Raw genomic sequence first — 19,662 nt, forward strand, 5'->3', positions numbered from 1 at the left:
TAAAAGTGAAGTCTGGATTACTTCACGTCATCTGTTGGAAGATCTATAACCTCTGAATTCAAAAGCAGAGAGCTATATATTCACAGCTGAAAGGCCGTCGCTGGAGGAGCTGAAGGCACGGAGGCCCAGGAGTGTAATATCATCTATCAGTGTTACATCATGTGTATACGACTACAGCCGCCTGACTACATGCTTCACTGTGTCAGCTACCTGGAGACTTTCATTATAATGTGACAATCATATCAACGACTCGTGTTCTTTATCACAGCCAAATATGTCTGCGTACTTAGTAAATCTGGCAGGAATAAAAAGAGCTGAAGGTAACAACCTCTTCGTTTTACTTCTGGACAATAGAACAGGTACTACCATCTCAGGCTTCAAATTCTACAGCACCCACTTGAGAATACTGGGAGCAATTAAGGCAGGAACACTTATCCTGAATAGGGAGTCTCCATCTCTCACTCTCTCGCTCTTTTATTGATTCCCTATTTCACTCCTTCCCTTCTTTTTCACTCTCTCCTTCCCATTCTCACTCCCTCCCTCACTTCTTCTCTCACTCACTCCATCTCTTCCTCGCTGTTATTCCCTGCCTTTACCCTCTCACTCACTCTCTCTCACTCCCTCCCTCAACCTCTTGCTCCTCTCACTATTCTCTCTGTCACTCACTCTCACTCTTTTACTCCCTTAATGCCTCCCTCACTTACTCCCTTTGTTTCTTCTAGGAGGAAATTTAGGGTAGCCACCTTCTTTATGTCTTTGGAAATGTAATTAGCTGATTAAATTGTTCTGGTATTCATAAAAGTCTCACAAACCTTACACTGTGACTGTAAGTCAATAAAAATAGGCATGTTACATGAACAATGGACAATGTTTTAAATATCTAAAAAAATATTTTGGGCCCTTTATAAAAAAAGGATTTTACCTGCCTTTGTGAATTTCAGGTGGGCCACCTACACCATGGACAAATGTATCTGGACAACCTTTTGGGCATTACATTCAAAAACTGTAGACAGTATTATATTGTTGAACCCCCATACATGACAATGCCAGCATCAACTCTTCTAGGAAGGCATTCCATTACATTTTGCAGTGTGCTTGTGGAAATGTGTGCCCATTCAATTAAAATAGACCTGATGTTGGAAGAGAACTCATGGCTGGCCATCAATGCTTCCAATCCAAGTGCTTAGCATGGTTAAGGTGTTGTACATTAATAACTTGGTGCACAATAGTACAGTCATGTTGGAAAAGAAAAATACATTTTTTATTCTATTTAACTATTTTATGCATGTTAGAAACTCAGTAACTGTGTCCACATACTTGCCAATATAGTTTAAATGGGATTTGTATCCACTTAAATGGAACAGCAGCTTTTTTTAGATCACTACTAATACTTTGTACCTCATTTCTCATTTCTGTCTGTGGAACACCCAATTCACCCATCACCTAATCCCTAAAAATGCCCTGCTATGTACACATATACATTTTAATACCTAAGATACAGTATTAGATACAATACAGACTATACAGACTATATCCTGGTGAGGATGGATGATCCTGATAAGACTCTGTGATACTACGACAAGATCTTCAAAACTGGGAGATTTTCTGCCTGCTTCTGATTAAGGTCTGATAATTTCTTGTTTTATCAATCAAGCCTAAAAACAATATCCAATTAGCAACATTCAGAAATGACCAAATACCACATGCTCCTCCAGGAGAGGAACATTAGCATCCTTTGAGGTTGTAATTGCAGTAATAAGGAGTAATAGAAAATAAATTACAGTTCAAAGGTAGGAATGCCTACAGTTTCTGATTAGAAGTACTGTCATTTTAATCAGACTTTGGATAATTTTGAACTGGATAAAAAGCTATTTTTAAAACTGCTTGAACACTTAAACATTTGTTATCAGTTAAGGTATCACTAAAGTTGTTTTATAGTTTGGGCGTTTAGTTTAAATTGTATTACTTATAGTTATTTTGCATAGTATGTTTCAGTCATTTCAAGTCAAAAGCTTGCATATACTTGGAAGCAGTGGCGATCTCTCTAAGACTGCAAGGGAAGCTCAGCTTCCCCTAAAATGTCAAAAATGAAATGGTCAAATATGTACAGTTGCATCAATGCATTTGCCCGCAGAAGCTGAGCGTCTATTCACTTCTATTGGACTGCATGGAAAGGTTTTTTTGTCATTGCTTCGAAACTCGCCGGTCATTGGATAAATGCCACGATTTTGTCCCGCCCGCAGACGCTGAGCGTCTCTGGGGGTGAATGGAGCTGTGGGCGGGTCTGGACGCTGAGCTTCTGCAAGATGATTGGAGGATCAGTCGAAAGGCTGAATCCCGTTTTGATTGACAGCTATTTTGATCACTACACCATCACTGGGAGCTTTAGTCCCATCGCGGATTTTGCGAGTGAAGTCGAAAGACAAACTGCAACCCATTTCAGGCCATTTTCTTGAAAAGGAACGGAGGGCAGAATTTATGTATAAATAAATTGACAAATTTTATGATGTAAGCCGACAATGAGCTCCCCTCTTTGAAAGACCAGCAGCCGCCACTGCTTGGAAGGTACACATACAGCATGTTTTAGTATTTAGTCTTCTGGTTTTAATGTTTTTTTGCACTTAGGTGTATATGCTCTCATATTTTTTAGGGTTTGTCACTAAAACATTTGTGTATACATACTATAATGTATTTCTAATAGACCAAGGCAAGAAGACACTTTAGTCACTGTTTTAATAAAACATTAACCAGTTACCAGCGTTTGTGGCTAAAGTGTCATTTATCTGTGCCTTAAAGATGAACTCTCTTTCACTTAGATCTTTTCCTTTTGCCATCTTGATCTAATATCGTTCTCCTCTTTTTCATTCTGCCTTTGACTCTAACCAACCTGTAATGACCAAGTTATGATGTGTGTGTGTTTGGCCAGCACGGTGGCTCGATGGGTAGTACTGTCACCTCACAGCAAGAAGGCCCTTGGTTCAATTCCCAGATAGAATGGTCCAGGTCATTTTTTTGTGTAGAGTTTGCATGTTCTTCCCATCATGGGCTATGTCCGAGGCAGGGGCATAGCTCCCTGGGTCTGCGTGGGTTTCCTCCAGGAGCTCCGGTTTCCTCCCACAGTACAAATGCATGCAAGTGAGGTAAATGGGAAATACAAACTTGCCTGTGACTGTTTTTGGCATGAACTTGAACTGATGAATGATGTGTAACCTGTAATTATCTGTCCTGTCATGAAGTGTAAAACATGAAACAATATGTGGATCTGAATGTACTGTGACCAGACTTGTGTAAATGTACAGTTGTGTAAAACGTTTTGAGCACTCCTGATCTAATTACACATGTTGTTGATTGCCGTAAACCTAACCGCTTTAGAGAACTATTAACAAAATTAAGGACTTTTTAAGCAAATGTTAATAGACATTATTTACATTTTAAACTTGTAAAACCTAATTGCCTTTATAGGCTTTAAATGAGATTAAGACATATCAAAGCTCGCACATTCAATAAAATGTTATTAAGAAATGTCGGTTAAAGGTACAGGATGTTAAGCACAGACCTGGTAGATCAACAAGTCTCTCAGATAAAACTGCTAATAGCAAAAACCCTAAATAAACCCTATAAATAAGACCTTATCACAGATTGGACTGAATAATGAAGAACTCCAATTGCTTGTTTGTTCTTTTTGCTAGTAAGGACTTTTAGTTGAAAATAATTATATGTATGATTTGTGTAAGTCTAATTAATTCAACTTTTTCTCCAGGTCACCCAAGGAGGGTGGAGGTCCCTGCTGAGACTGGTTCTTTTAAGAGTAATTTTAAGAGTGTTTTTCCTTGCCATTGTCACCCTTGGCTTGCTCAACAGGGGTTTTTGGTCTGTTGGTCCTGGATTCTGTAGATTTGCTTTGAGACAACGTCTACTCTAAAAAGCGTTACGCAAATAAATTTGACTTGACTATATAAAAGCAGCTTTAGCTAATGTTAAACATGTTGTGCATGCAAGACCTTGGAAAAATATGTAGGTAAAATCTACATAACTAAGAATAGAAAGACTTCTAGATGGCTACAATAAAATTTTGCCATACATGTTATTTTATAAAATATATATATATATATTTAATTAATGATAAATATTTGTTTACTTGTTGGTAGGCCTGATAGATGACATCATAGAGGAAACCTTGTGGCATTTCACTGGCTCTGTACTTTGCCCGCTCCAGAGAATGATCCAGGTAACCCTCAGAGGTGGTGGCAATCACTGTGGACACGAGAGGCCGGATGGCTCCAGAAGCCTGGCAGAAGAGTCAAAACGCCTGAGTAAATCACATATTCTAACCGCATTATTAAAATAATTACTTCTACTTGAACACCAATTACACATAGATCATTTGAAGCATAGATTACTGGGTGTAACAGTGCAAGTCATGGCTGGTTTTTACACATGAACTTGCACTTAAACCACAATTTGCTTCTTATTCCTTTCTCTTTGAGTTGTCAGAAAATAATTTAGCAGTTCCCAACTCGCGGCTTAGGTTTAAGCACGTAACCCCTCCTTAATAACTGCAACACTAAGCCAACCAGGAAACTTCTTTATGTTTTTACCCACTTTAGCTAATCATCGTGAGAAGTGGGTAAGTAGTAGGCTTGGGTAGTGTTTAAGCTAGGCAGGTTTTAATGGCCGAGTGTTCAGTAAACTGACATTCCTTTCTAATCAAGAATAATGTGGAGATAATAAAGACCAGCTGGCAGCAGCATAGGAAGGAAGAAACAGACAGCTGAAATAAGCCAAGTAAGTCTCCTACCAGCACGCTGTGAAGAGCTGCAACATTTTTCATTTCTGGGATCAGGTGGGCAAATCTTACTCACCTCATAAACAGACACAGTACCAACCAGAGTCTAGTTTGGTTCTGCAAGGATCGGGCAGCAAAAGCATTTATCTTAATAAGCGTGGTGATAAGTTTGGAAGTGAGAGAAACCAGAACATAATGTCTACATACTTTCAACATTTTTGCAGCATTATGAACAAGACTACATTATTATTGCCATTGATAGACAGACAAAAACACAGTCTTCCGGATGCATGTTAAACATAGTACAGATTATAAGGGATTAAGAAGATTTCTCATGCCTGTTAACAGTAAATGTTTGTGTATGGAGAAATGTACTTAACAAACTAGAGACTTTACATTTACTCAGTACATTGTACTGACCAACAACACTCATGTCTTTTAATCACTTCTTAAATTAGAAAATATGCCTTATATTTATTGTAGTTCTTTGTATTTATAGTACTGTTTTTATCTGCACCCTTGTTATATTGTGTTGTTTGCACTTTTCTTGAAAAAAGAATCAAAGAATGGGGTTGTGTTCAAAATGGCATATTATGCATACTGCACATACTAAACCCCACCCTGAAGTAGTATGAAGATGTAAACATAATGAATATGTACCTGCGACTAAGGCATTTTGTCTAGCAACATTAACACCAGTTTGTCCATACTGCATATTATACAACACTGTTTTTAACTTAAATTTAATTATACTTGGGTGTTGCAAGGATATTAAAATCCCCTCTTTCAAGTACCGCACTGTAATTTTACCCAAATTCACAATAAATTTTATGACGGAAAACTGGGTTCATGTATTGCTGATTGAAGAAAATGTTCATGGATGAACCATAACTTAAATATTAGGATCACCTCCCATAGCTATTTTCAGCTATATGGGGAAAAAAACTGGAGTCAAAATACTTTTCAAGGCCCCAGTACATTATGGTACATTTTATAACACGTCAGTATACTGCTTGCTATTAAAACGCAGATCCCAACTCACAACACTAAAAACACTCATAGGCCATAAGACATCACTGCAGAAAAAATATCTTTTTCAACACTTTACAAGCCATCCCAAAACAAACAATCACTGGAAAACTCATTACTGGAATAAAACAAACACATGGAGACCAAACGTCGCTCGGAAAAATATGGTCTGCTGAATCTATGGGAAAACATTTCCAAGCCAACAAAGCCAACTTCATACCATTTGACTGTTACGACTAGCCCTGTACACCAAACTTTGGTATTGGACTGGCTTTATGTTAAACTGTGTTGTCTGAAATACTGGCATACTGATTAAAAGGTTAAAGTTTTAAGCCCTATCACCACCAAGCTGCAAATGTTGGGTCCTCAAACAAAGCCTATAATTCCAATTATTTGGACTCTAGCTTGTCTTAACTGTGAATTGCTCTTGAAAAGTGTCTGTAAAATGCATGAATGTAAATGGAGTGCAGTGGTTAAAGGACTGGCCTTGTAATCGAAAGGTTGCTGGTTCGTGCCCCACCACTGCCAAGCTGCCACTGTTGGGGAGCAAGCCCCTTAACCCTTGATTGCTTGCACTGTATTCAGTCAAATTGTAAATCACTTTTGGAAAAAGTGAAATAAATGGCATGAATGTAAATTGAATGTAAATATTCAACTTAATGCAAATGCGAATCAATTAAAAGTTGACAGCTGTATAATTCTGTTTACATTTCCAGTTGTACAACACAATGTCTCTTACTTGAATAAGATGGTAAAACCACCAGCTACTTTATTAGGTTCACCAAACTTACAATCACTGGCCATTTTATGAGATTCTTCTACCATATAGATACACCTTAAATTATACAGAGCAATAATCAGAGAATAACTGAAGCCCCTTTACTTTAATTCTAAGTGCTGTTCTTTAAATCACCCTAGCTGCCTTCTCAAAAAGTTCCACAAATGTTGTCATTTCTAATTTAACATAAGACACAGTAAAGTTGTATGGGACACAGGTGAATGAATGTCAGCACACAATACTTTGCACACTGACATGTCAGGTGCACACTGCTTTAATTAGAATTAATATGTGTACTGAGCTCAAATAACAAAAAACAATATCATATGCTTTAAAAGAAAATAAGAATCCACTGGTCACTTAAAAAGAGCTCCAAAAGTCCTGTGCATAAATGTGAGAACAGACAACAGACAAGCAAACATCTGCTGGATGGTCAAACATCTCTGCAGCACTCCATAAACCAGGCCAATATGGCAAAGTGGCAAGACAGAAGCCACTTTTAAATAAAAAGCATATGACAGCTTAAAAGGACTTTCTCTCTGGCAGCATGAGGGAAAAGATTGTCTGGTTTGATTAGTGTATCAATGTTTACATGAACAATGCACTTACCCCTTGCTCTTTGGCTGCAAGTGTGATTTTCAGTAAAAAGTCTTCCTCTACAAATGGCCGCACTGCATCATGGATGATGACTACTCTGGGTTTTGGCAGAGCTGGACACTCTGTGCTATCACTGAACACTTTCAGGCCATTGAAGATGGACCGGTGTCTTGTATTTCCCCCTTCAACCACTTTCACTTTTGAGTGATGAAACTTGTGAACAATGTTCTGCATTAGGTCATAGCTTTCCTTGGCAGCTACAACAACGATAGTTTTAATCCACGGGATTCTGTTAAAAGAAAATAATGAGCAATAAGTGCCTCAGTAAAATAACCAATGCATTTAGTACTAATTACTAACTATACAAAATATTGTGATATTCTATTATTCATGCTTTCTTTTATCATCATTTTCAAAAGGCAGTATGTTCTCCAACACTGACATTCATATAATCCACAAGGTAAATCATCTAATTGTATCTTTTATTGCTCAGTTGAGAGAAGTCTGCAAATACAGCACTTACAAACTGCATGAACAAACTAAATAGCAAAATCTGTAACTAGCAGTGTATGTCTATGTGAAGTCTATGTGATCAGCATTTAGCAGACGCCTTCATCCAAAGTGGCTTACAATTGGGACAATATACACAGCAAGCAGTTGAGGGTTAAGGATGTGGGGCTTGAGCCAGCAACCTCCTGATTACTAGTCCTGTACCTTAACTGCTAAGCTATTCCTGCTATGAACAATACTCTGGAATTGTCATCTGCTGACAATTTCTAATGACAGTTAATCAAAAATTATTTTTTCTCTGATGATTTAGCAAATACGGTCCACTGAAAGCTCCACAAAAATTGTGTTATGTAAACAGGGAATGGGTCACTTATGTACTGTTGGTATTTAAACTACATGTGAATTAATTTGGTTTAGGTGTCATGGGTTTGAGTGTGACTGATGAAAAGGAAATGAATGAAAACAAATGCGAATATACAAATACAAAACCTTTATCGTCATAAATGGCAGCAATGTGGAAGAAATGGTGAATGGTAACATAATAACAAAGCTACTTTTTTATCTAGTTTTGTGCTAGATATTTAAACGCTAAGACACTACATGACCCAGAACACCTTGCGCGTCAGTCAACGAAACATACACTGCAACTTCAATGTGCTGCTTGTACATCCGCGTAAACGCGCGTCTGTGTTTTACTGACTGGTGCATTACCAGCAAGTAGCGGGTTGCAGTGCTGACAATCTTACCTCTCAAACGTTTGAATGGTGTAGCTAATAAGAGGTCTGTTTAGGAAGGTACAGAACTGTTTTGGTGTTGGCAGCCCCGTTCTTTCACCACAACCAGCCGCTGGTAGAATTACAGCCACCGGGAAGTGCACCGAATCCTCTCCCATCTCTTCCACACTGCTGCCGGTCAGGAGTTTCGGGAAACTTCCTGGATTGTTAGTTTTTCTGGCTCCACTCGGTCGTAAAGCTACTCCGCTAAAAGCTAACTAGACGGATAACGTCCAAATTATACCGAAGTCCCTTTATTCGTGCACTACGGAGGGGCTATAGTGCTTCTATGTAGAGCAATATAACGTTTGTGCTTCGCGAATTGGTACCCAGCCTTTCTACACTATCTTAGAAGCTTTAGCACGGGTTTCAAAATTAGCACACCTGCTACACAGTCGGGGAAACATTACATTACATTCGTGCATCTTCAGTGGTCGCTTTATCGTGGTCAGGGTCGCGTTGAGTCCTGAAAGTCATTTCACCTACACACGTGCTTTTGGTAGTGAGAGAAAACCCTTCCAGTCAATTGTAGACCATACCAAACATAAGAGAACAATCAGTGGTTGACACTAAACCTGGGTGTCTGGAGCTACCTGCTACCACCCCTACCTGCTTCACATTATTACATTACCTAATAATAAAACTACTTGATTCTCAAACTTAAGGAGGGCGATATGGCAAAAATGATTGGGTTAAAATGATGTATCAATCGACAGGAACACGCCCATGTTTATATATTATGTTTTAATAAATCTTTTTAACCTATACACAAATAACCTTAAAAATCACATTTTTGGAATATCGCCCATTTGTGATTTGAGCATTGGGTAAAACAGATATTTTACTTATACCCTACAGTGTGTGATATTAAGGGACTTGTTTAGGGGCCCAACAATAGCAACTTGGCAGTGGCAGGGTTTGAACCAGTGACATTATGATTAGTCTAGTATCTTAACCACTGACCACCACTGCCCATTTACTCTCTCCTACAGGCAACTTAGTCTAGCTAATCACCCTTCCGAACCTTCTGTATCTATGTTGCTTTTGCATTAGCTTTTGTAATCCGCAAGAACAGTGATTCCCAGACTTTGCTGAGTCAAAGCACCTCTGTTTAATGGCAGAAGCAATTATTTCTATATGAACCATATCCAAAATATCTTTAAAAACTGCCACACAGTCAGGGAAAATTTACATTACATTCGTGTATCTTCAGTGGCCGCTTTATCGTGGTCAGGGTCATGTTGAGTCCTGAAACATTAACACAATTTGGAAAACCATACCATCACATGTAAGAGTCATTTCACCTACACAAGTGCTTTTGGTAATGAGAGGAAACCCAGTCAATTGTAGACCATACCAAACATCAGACAACAATCAGTGGTTGACACTGAACCTGGGTGTCTGGAGCTGTGCAACATGACCCCTACCTGCTACACATTATTACATCATCTAGTTTTAAAACTGTTTTACTTGATTCTTAAACTTAAGATGGGCGATATGGCAAAAAAAAAAAAGTATTAAAACAGAAACATACCCATGTTTATGTATTATGTTTGGATAAATCTGTTCAACCTATACACAGATAACCTTAAAAATTACATTTTTGGAATATCGCCCATCTGTGATTTGTAAAAACAGATATTTTACTTCTACTCTACAGTGTGTGATATTATTTATTGTGTGGTATTACACCAGTTAGTGGTGGTTTCACACAGCTCTAGACATTCAGCTTTTGTTCCCACCTCACAATCCTTCCATCCCTTCAAGGCATATAAGTCCTTTGGCTAGCCTTAACTGTCTTTCAGTGGTAATGTGCATGTTGCTCTATTCTATTGTGGAGCTACACACACTGACACATTTATGACATTAAGCAGACACCTTTTTTCAAGGTGACTTGCAATTGTAGCTAATTACAGTGCAAGCAAAGGGTTAAGGGACTTGTTTATGGGCCCAACAATAGCAACTTGGCAGTGACATTATGATTAGTCTAGTATCTTAACCACTGAGCCACCACTGCCCATTTACTCTCTCCTACAGGCAACTTAGCCTAGCCAATCACCCTTTCACACCTTCTGTATTATACAGTATACAGGGGTTGGACAAAATAACTGAAACACCTGTCATTTTAGTGAGGGAGGTTTCATGGCTAAATTGGACCAGTCTGGTGGCCAATCTTCATTAATTGCACATTGCACCAGTAAGAGCAGAGTGTGAAGGTTCAATTAGCAGGGTAAGAGCACAGTTTTGCTCAAAATATTGCAATGCACACAACATTATGGGTGACATACCAGAGTTCAAAAGAGGACAAATTGTTGGTGCACGTCTTGCTGGCGCATCTGTGACCAAGACAGCAAGTCTTTGTGATGTATCAAGAGCCACGGTATCCAGGGTAATGTCAGCATACCACCAAGAAGGACAAACCACATCCAATAGGATTCACTGTGGACGCAAGAGGAAGCTGTCTGAAAGGGATGTTCGGGTGCTAACCCGGATTGTATCCAAAAAACATAAAACCACGGCTGCCCAAATCACGGCAGAATTAAATGTGCACCTCAACTCTCCTGTTTCCACCAGAACTGTCCGTCGGGAGCTCCACAGGGTCAATATACACGACCGGGCTGCTATAGCCAAACCTTTGGTCACTCGTGCCAATGCCAAACGTCGGTTTCAATGGTGCAAGGAGCGCAAATCTTGGGCTGTGGACAATGTGAAACATGTATTGTTCTCTGATGAGTCCACCTTTACTGTTTTCCCCACATCCGGGAGAGTTACGGTGTGGAGAAGCCCCAAAGAAGCGTACCACCCAGACTGTTGCATGCCCAGAGTGAAGCATGGGGGTGGATCAGTGATGGTTTGGGCTGCCATATCATGGCATTCCCTTGGCCCAATACTTGTGCTAGATGGGCGCGTCACTGCCAAGGACTACCGAACCATTCTGGAGGACCATGTGCATCCAATGGCGGTGCCGTGTATCAGGATGACAATGCACCAATACACACAGCAAGACTGGTGAAAGATTGGTTTGATGAACATGAAAGTGAAGTTGAACATCTCCCATGGCCTGCACAGTCACCAGATCTAAATATTATTGAGCCACTTTGGGGTGTTTTGGAGAAGCGAGTCAGGAAACGTTTTCCTCCACCAGCATCACGTAGTGACCTGGCCACTATCCTGCAAGAAGAATGGCTTAAAATCCCTCTGACCACTGTGCAGGACTTGTATATGTCATTTCCAAGACGAATTGACGCTGTATTGGCCGCAAAAGGAGGCCCTACACCATACTAATAAATTATTGTGGTCTAAAACCAGGTGTTTCAGTTATTTTGTCCAACCCATGTATATACTGTATATATTATGTATATACCTACTTATTTTTTTATATCTTAAGTTTTATTTTATACTTAACATAACATAGTTATTTGTTATTCATATTTCATTATGTTACACACACCGATGCCTAAGTAACTGCATTTCGTTCTAATCATATACAGTGTATCACAAAAGTGAGTACACCCCTCACATTTCTGCAGATATTTAAGTATATCTTTTCATGGGACAACACTGACAAAATGACACTTTGACACAATGAAAAGTAGTCTGTGTGCAGCTTATATAACAGTGTAAATTTATTCTTCCCTCAAAGTAACTCAATATACAGCCATTAATGTCTAAACCACCGGCAACAAAAGTGAGTACACCCCTAAGAGACTACACCCCTAAATGTCCAAATTGAGCACTGCTTGTCATTTTCCCTCCAAAATGTCATGTGATTTGTTAGTGTTACTAGGTCTCAGGTGTGCATAGGGAGCAGGTGTGTTCAATTTAGTAGTACAGCTCTCACACTCTCTCATACTGGTCACTGAAAGTTCCAACATGGCACCTCATGGCAAAGAACTCTCTGAGGATCTTAAAAGACGAATTGTTGCGCTACATGAAGATGGCCAAGGCTACAAGAAGATTGCCAACACCCTGAAACTGAGCTGCAGCACAGTGGCCAAGATCATCCAGCGTTTTAAAAGAGCAGGGTCCACTCAGAACAGACCTCGCGTCGGTCGTCCAAAGAAGCTGAGTGCACGTGCTCAGCGTCACATCCAACTGCTGTCTTTGAAAGATAGACGCAGGAGTGCTGTCAGCATTGCTGCAGAGATTGAAAAGGTGGGGGGTCAGCCTGTCAGTGCTCAGACCATACGCCGCACACTACATCAAATTGGTCTGCATGGCTGTCACCCCAGAAGGAAGCCTCTTCTGAAGTCTCTACACAAGAAAGCCCCCAAACAGTTTGCTGAAGACATGTCAACAAAGGACATGGATTACTGGAACCATGTCCTATGGTCTGATGAGACCAAGATTAATTTGTTTGGTTCAGATGGTCTCGAGCATGTGTGGCGGCAATCAGGTGAGGAGTACAAAGATAAGTGTGTCATGCCTACAGTCAAGCATGGTGGTGGGAATGCCATGGTCTGGGGCTGCATGAGTGCAGCAGGTGTTGGGGAGTTACATTTCATTGAGGGACACATGAACTCCAATATGTACTGTGAAATACTGAAGCAGAGCATGATCTCCTCCCTCCGGAAACTGGGTCGCAGGGCAGTGTTCCAGCATGATAATGACCCCAAACACACCTCTAAGACGACCACTGCTTTATTGAAGAGGCTGAGGGTAAAGGTGATGGACTGGCCAAGCATGTCTCCAGACCTAAACCCAATAGAACATCTTTGGGGCATCCTCAAGCGGAAGGTGGAGGAGCGCAAAGTCTCGAATATCCGCCAGCTCCGTGATGTCGTCATGGAGGAGTGGAAAAGCATTCCAGTGGCAACCTGTGAAGCTGTGTAACTCCATGCCCAGGAGAGTTAAGGCAGTTCTGGGAAATAATGGTGGCCACACAAAATATTGACACTTCAGGAACTTTCACTAAGGGGTGTACTCACTTTTGTTGCCGGTGGTTTAGACATTAATGGCTGTATATTGAGTTATTTTGAGGGAAGAATAAATTTACACTGTTATATAAGCTGCACACAGACTACTTTTCATTGTGTCAAAGTGTCATTTTGTCAGTGTTGTCCCATGAAAAGATATACTTAAATATCTGCAGAAATGTGAGGGGTGTACTCACTTTTGTGATACACTGTACATGGTTTTGAATGACAATAAAGCTGAGTCTGAGTCTGTATCTATGTAGCCTTTTGTAATCTGCAAGAACAGTGATTCCCATACTTTGCTTAGTCAAAGCACCTCTGTTTAATGGCAGAAGCAATCATTTCTATATAAACCATATCAAAAATATCTTTAAAAACAAGAATAAATTAACACCATTTCTAATACAGCCCAGTCAATACATGTTTGGGAGTCTTTTTTGGCCAAATTGTTCCTTCATAGCAGTGTTTACACTTAGCTGTGGTAAGGCAAGTATCCTGTCATGTGACATTGGAAGGACCTTAGTGGTAACTTTCAAGGGAGGGGACTTTTCTAGCACAATTCATTCATTTCTAATTAAGACAGCTTCTACTGTTTACAATAACTTTTTATTTACATTGTAGATTGCATCATGACTGTAAAGATACACTTGAAACAATTTTCATTGCCATCATTGCATGAAAAGCAGTGGCCCAGCACACGACATTTGTGACCTGAATCATTGGTTCAGATGTATAACTGGTAAAAATGTGTCTGTGAACCATACTTTCTGGGGTTCACTGTACCCCTGTGGCAAACAACAGTGAAAATGTGCTAATACTAGTCACTCTTTATTGGTTGTATAGTACATCCATGGCAATGCTAGCTAGTTTGACAATATTACAGCAAGTAAGTCCTATAATAATGATAATGATGAGCGTTTTTTTTTTTTACATGCTGCATCCTTTTTTCTTACCCTTGAGCTTTTATTCTCATTCAATATGACCACAGTTTTAGACATCAAAAAGACAGACAAATTTGGCATATTAAAATTTTGATCTTTTAATACTTTTCACACTAAAACAGTGAATATGAACATTGCCATTGTATGAAGCAGTGCAACATCATGCCTGTATAAAATTAAACATGTATATGTTAGGGTAAATGAAACATGGAAATAACAATAAAATATATTATCTCAATGTATACTTGCTACTGGTATAAAGAAATAAGTATCTTGCAACAAAGGTAATTACATATATGAATACATATGCTGTTTATTTACACACACATATTTACACAGCTATAAGGTTCTCAGACATGAGAGATTCTAGTTTATCTGGCATCCGATGCATCGTGTAGCCAGAGGTATGATTTCTCACAGAGAGACAGTCATCTTAGGTGATAATTTAGATTCAAAATGCCACAAACACTCTGGCATAATGTTTGTATGGCACATTGTGGGGCTGTAACCTCTTTCATTAAATACATGATCCACTGATCCCAAGTTCATCAACTCTGTCCTATGCAGTCCTTCTTTAATAATCCAGAGTCTTAATTAAGAGCCCAGCACCTCAGGATTCCAGCTCATGCCAATTGCCGTTCACCTTGCTATTCCGGTGCTTCCTCTTGCTTTTGGACCTGTGGGTCTGTGGCAGTTGTGCGATGCTTTCAGACTTCTTTGCAGATTCATTGTGCTGCCTCAGGTAGCGCTTGCACTTGCAGCCAGTCACCACTGTGATCTTGTAGGTCCTGGTGCTGCCATCCTGGCAGAGCAACTGAATGCGTTCAGTGCGGGTTTTGTCATTGACACAACGCCAGTCGTGGCTGCCCCGGCGGCTCCTCTGCTTTCTGGTGTATCCTCCTATCCAGTTGGGAAGCACCTGGGCAGGGAGGCACTCTCCTGCACAAACAAGCTCTTTGATAGGGTTGATGCTGGTACATTGGCCATCTGATATGTACTTAGTGGAGCGCAGTTCGCGGCAGCCCATTGGACCTGGGTCTGTAAATACAAAGAAAAAAATAGTGGTTAGAAAATTTTACTTAAAGCCAAGATGCTGCAGATAGCTCAGGTCATAACTGATGAAAAGTATAGTTGTAATGTGTTAGACATTCTTGTCTTGCTAAAATGTGAGTTTTGCTGGGAGGTCACCAACCAATCACCCACAAGAGTAGTTGAATTATGGGAAAGAAAGCTGGCGCCACTTTTGAAGTGGGTGCTGCACAACATCATGGGTCCTGTGGATCTAATTTGTCCTTGCCTCTGGTCATTCCCGTCTGTAAAGGAATTGGCCATATGTCCACATGTGCTTTCTACCGATACTCTTGTTTCATCCCTAAACTGGATTGGGTACTGGAAAATTGCTCCTAGGTGTGAGTGACTAAGTAAATGTGTCAGTGTGTTGCCCTACAAAGGAATGGTGCCCTGTACTGAATGCATTCCTGCCCTTGAACTAGTGTTTCTGGGTGGCAACAGACCCATCACAGCTCTGATGTAGATGAAGTATTTTGTGAAAATAATAGTAGTAAAAAATGATAAACAGCTGTCACCTGCTAATTGAACATTTCCTGAAGAAGCAACTATCTCGCAAAAAGTAATGACATACCTACGGGTGGTCAGACCACATTTTACATGTACAGAAATGCATGTTCTGGCATGCAGTAATTATGGGTTGTGCAGGAATCATGAAGACAGTATAATACATCCATCCTAAACGTAAATCCATGTGTGAGGTTTTTGCTCTTTGTGTGTTATTACAATGTGCCACCTACATGAGGAAATGGTTTAATGCGCTGACGGATGTTGACCGAGTACCTCTTATTGTTGGATTAGCCCCGCTGCTGATACTATAAGCATTCCTCTGCCTTCGGGCTACACCACCTGACAGTGCAACCCAAGCCAAATGGCTTTCACCAGTGTGCGCACACACACACACCTCAGCAACAATGAGCCCCCTTTTCCATGACAGGCAGTGATGAATAGTGAGAAGAGAGGGCTTTATGTTGCCCCGCTTCAGGTAGCAGGGGTTCAAGACAAGCGTAGTTCTGACCGGAGACATCGCAAGCAACTGAGATGCAGCACCATTCACACAGCCTGTCAGGATTCACTCAGCAGCTTTTGTGCTCTGAGGTTTCTCATCTTTGCTGGGTTAACATGGGTGTGAGCCAAAAGATTTTGTAATCCCTATCCATTCATTCAGCCTTTTATTGAGGAAAAAAAACACTTAATAGGTGATGACATAGCCAAACGTCTAAAACCATGGTGTGAGATTTCAAGTTCTGTGTTTTTTTCTTTATAAATTGGAGAACTTATCTCATCAGTGTAAAGTTTTGCTGTGCTGTTGGCCATTCAGATGACACTAAGTGTAATTGCTACAGCTTTGTTGCAGTGCCCTGTCCCAAAAGGAATTACATAGTTTCACAATAGTGCTGCTGATTGGTAGGACTGAAGACAAATACTTAAAGTACTTCAATCAGTGGTCAAATATCAAATAAAAGGAAACAACTATAAGAAGCATTATTCAAAACTGACACTGTTCACAGTCAAGTGAGCTTAACATGGCTCACAGGTTTGAAGCCCCTGTTTCAAAGTCAGCACCTTACAACCTGACACAGACAAAGAGGGGGCTTCTTTTTGCATGACCGTGTAAAACTTACTTGACTGTGGACAGTGTAACCCAGATTCCAGCGGCCTTAAAGTAAAGACAGAACTATTATGGTGGTATTTCAATTATGTTTGACCACACTGCATAAAGCCCCTTCTCAAAGGTGGCCGTTTTGGTTTGATTACCAACCTTGGCTAAAGACCATGGTTCCAGGTTATTTTACTGGGTACAGTCATATGTTAAACGACTTTAGAACTTCTACATCACCAAATTCTACACAAAAATTGGGTGTTTCCAAATAGTCAGACTCTTTGTGGTGCTAGATGGTTCTTATATACATTTTATACAAAGGTTTCTTAAAGATTTGTGAACACAAAGGTTTAAGGGATAACAAAATTAATTTATTTAATGCTTTAATAGGGATTTTTCTAAAGCGGTTCCACTTGGAAGGTTTTCTGTTGTAGGATTCATGAAGAAACATTAATAAACTTTAGGTTGCTCTGAAACTTTTGTGGAAATGAGGCACAGCTTTTAGTAATATACACTGTCTTAGGAGTTGTTTGGATGGATTAAAGTTTGGAGTAGATTTTTTTACCTTAAAGAAATAGTTTGGCTTTGCTTTTTGTCAATTGTTTTTTAATTGCTTCAAAATCCTAATCAGTTTTTGTTGGTCCTTACAAAGTGTAACGGGCACAAATCACATAATAGGTTTCTTAATGAAACTTTTCCCCCAAAATTTTTAGAATATTCAACCTTAAAAAGGGGTTTGTCTATGGGTCTCTCAATATTGCATGCTAAAAGGTATTAAATTTTTTCATTATATCAATTTTATAGTTAAATTATGAGCCTTTGGTATTTCAAATGGTTCTCTGGACTTTAATGGATTAAATAAAGAAAAAATTACAAAAAAAGGCCTGATTAATTGTTATTTGTATTGTGTATTGTTTTTTCCCCCAAATATATAGGATGGTACATGGAACTTCACTTCCAAAAATTTATTTCTCTGGGTTTTACTGAGTTTTAATGGTTCTAGGTACAACTATTTTAAGTAATGGTCATTTTAAAATAATTTTGTTTGTCTTTTAAAATGTTTAGAGGGGTTCTACTTTAAATCTTAGGGGTGCTGCTTGTTTAGTTTATTTTTTTAATGAAGATCTTGCCAGTTTTTTTATTTGCTGAATGTACCCGTAGGTGGCAGTTAAAGAGCAGGATGCTGTTAACAACACACACTTAAACTGGTCCTTTGTATAATTATTGGTTATGGGTTTGCCTGAGGAGCTAATTCCACAAAATAAGTTTTATCTGTAATTAAAATCGTTTTTAAACCCTGAAGTAAGTGCTTCTTTAAAATCCTAAATGGTTCATGTTAGGCACCAACAATTTAAACCCTTTGATGCACAAGCTAAGCAAACCCCTTCTAATGCACAACATGGGTCAAAAATGACCCATATTCATCCATTCAAGAATATTTTCATATGCACATTTGTCAGCTATTCATGTATTTGCTGTCTTAGCTAATAAAAGCTATCTATACTAGAATATGTAAACAGCTAGCAAGCAAATAGTATTGGACATATTCAAGATTCAAGAGCCTAATCTTTGGTTGTCTTTCAAAAGATCAGTAAATATGTTTTTGACTACAAAGACTTACAAATGTCAGTAGTTTCTGTCAAATTCCATAGTAAATACATAAGGGTCATTTTTGACCCATGTTGTGCATTAGGAGGGTAGTGATACAAAAATGATTTTTATTAAAAAAGCAAAAAATATAAAACTGAAATGAGGATTTGTGATGATCAAAAACAAGTTAATTGAAAAATTCATGGAAGCTTGAATGACGAAATTAATTTATTGCAAAGATATAGAAAATAAAAACTCAGTTGGGTCACTTTTGACCCAGGTGCATCAAAGGGTTAAAGATCGTCTGCAAGAAACACTTTAGTCTTGTGCATTAACTTAAGGAATTAAAAACTAGAATATTAAATGCACCGAGATGGATCACGTGGTACAGTGTGTAGTATTACAGCTGTAAGAATGCGGTGTACAGAAAGCGTTCTTACCGGCTCGCTCTCGCGCCGTGTTCTCTGAGCTCACACCGGCGCCCGGTGTTCCTCCACCGGTCCGCGCGCGGTTCTGAGCGGCGTCATCCGCGGGGTTTTCGGCTGGACTCTCCGCTATGTGCGGGTACACGATCTCCGTAGCGTCGTTCTTCATCCCCGCACAGGTCATTAGCAACACGCACAGCAGTAAAACCAGCAGGTTGCGGGAGTCGGATGTGTTAGTGCGCATGGCTGTGTGAAACACCACAGCAGTGTTACTGGATCTGAGGCAGGTGAGGATGGAGCTGCAGTCACGAGCACAGACACGCGCGAGCACGCAAACACACAGACTCTCTCGCGGACATGCCTCTGACTCAGTTATATACACGCGCTTCAGGTAGAGCGCGCGCGGACACGCCCATCATCATTACTGCATTATGCTGTGTGAGGTGAGTCCCGGGTCCACCCAGATCCCAGCACGAGCTTTCCAACACAATGAGTCCAAACTCGATGAATCACCCTAGTTACCGCGTGGAGTGGATTCATCGATAACATCTGCAGTATGTGCGTGGGTTATCTGACGTAAAAGGCAACCTGTTACTTCCAAAACAACACAATATGAATACAGATCATATAATCTAAGTAACAATGG

At 39.8% G+C, this 19,662-nt stretch overlaps 2 protein-coding genes across 3 annotated transcripts in view; both read right to left on the reverse strand.

Moving 5' to 3' along the window:
* Nucleotides 1-8,652, reverse strand: part of crppa (CDP-L-ribitol pyrophosphorylase A) — a 39,470-nt gene extending 30,818 nt beyond the window's left edge. The window contains exons 1-3 of the mRNA XM_063016834.1: nucleotides 8,447-8,652; nucleotides 7,203-7,479; nucleotides 4,139-4,288 (exon numbers count right to left, since the gene is read on the reverse strand). Of these exons, the coding sequence (XP_062872904.1) occupies nucleotides 4,139-4,288; nucleotides 7,203-7,479; nucleotides 8,447-8,592 (573 nt within the window). The 5' untranslated portion in view covers nucleotides 8,593-8,652. The remainder of the gene's footprint in view (nucleotides 1-4,138; nucleotides 4,289-7,202; nucleotides 7,480-8,446) is intronic.
* Nucleotides 8,653-14,503: 5,851 nt separating this feature from the next.
* sostdc1a (sclerostin domain containing 1a) lies at nucleotides 14,504-19,300 on the reverse strand. 2 transcript variants are annotated; one of them, XM_063017039.1, is made up of 2 exons: nucleotides 19,032-19,300; nucleotides 14,504-15,362 (listed from the first exon to the last, which is right to left on the reverse strand). In XM_063017039.1, the coding sequence occupies exons 1-2, from the start codon at nucleotides 19,258-19,260 to the stop codon at nucleotides 14,941-14,943; spliced, it is 651 nt and encodes a 216-aa protein (XP_062873109.1). In that variant the 5' UTR covers nucleotides 19,261-19,300; the 3' UTR covers nucleotides 14,504-14,940. The 2 variants fall into 2 exon arrangements, with proteins under 2 accessions (XP_062873109.1, XP_062873108.1); XM_063017038.1 differs by having other exon boundaries at nucleotides 14,504-15,368.
* Nucleotides 19,301-19,662: the final 362 nt, after the last annotated feature.

The sequence above is a fragment of the Trichomycterus rosablanca genome, chromosome 20 (assembly GCF_030014385.1).
Source record: "Trichomycterus rosablanca isolate fTriRos1 chromosome 20, fTriRos1.hap1, whole genome shotgun sequence".
NCBI lineage: Eukaryota > Metazoa > Chordata > Actinopteri > Siluriformes > Trichomycteridae > Trichomycterus > Trichomycterus rosablanca.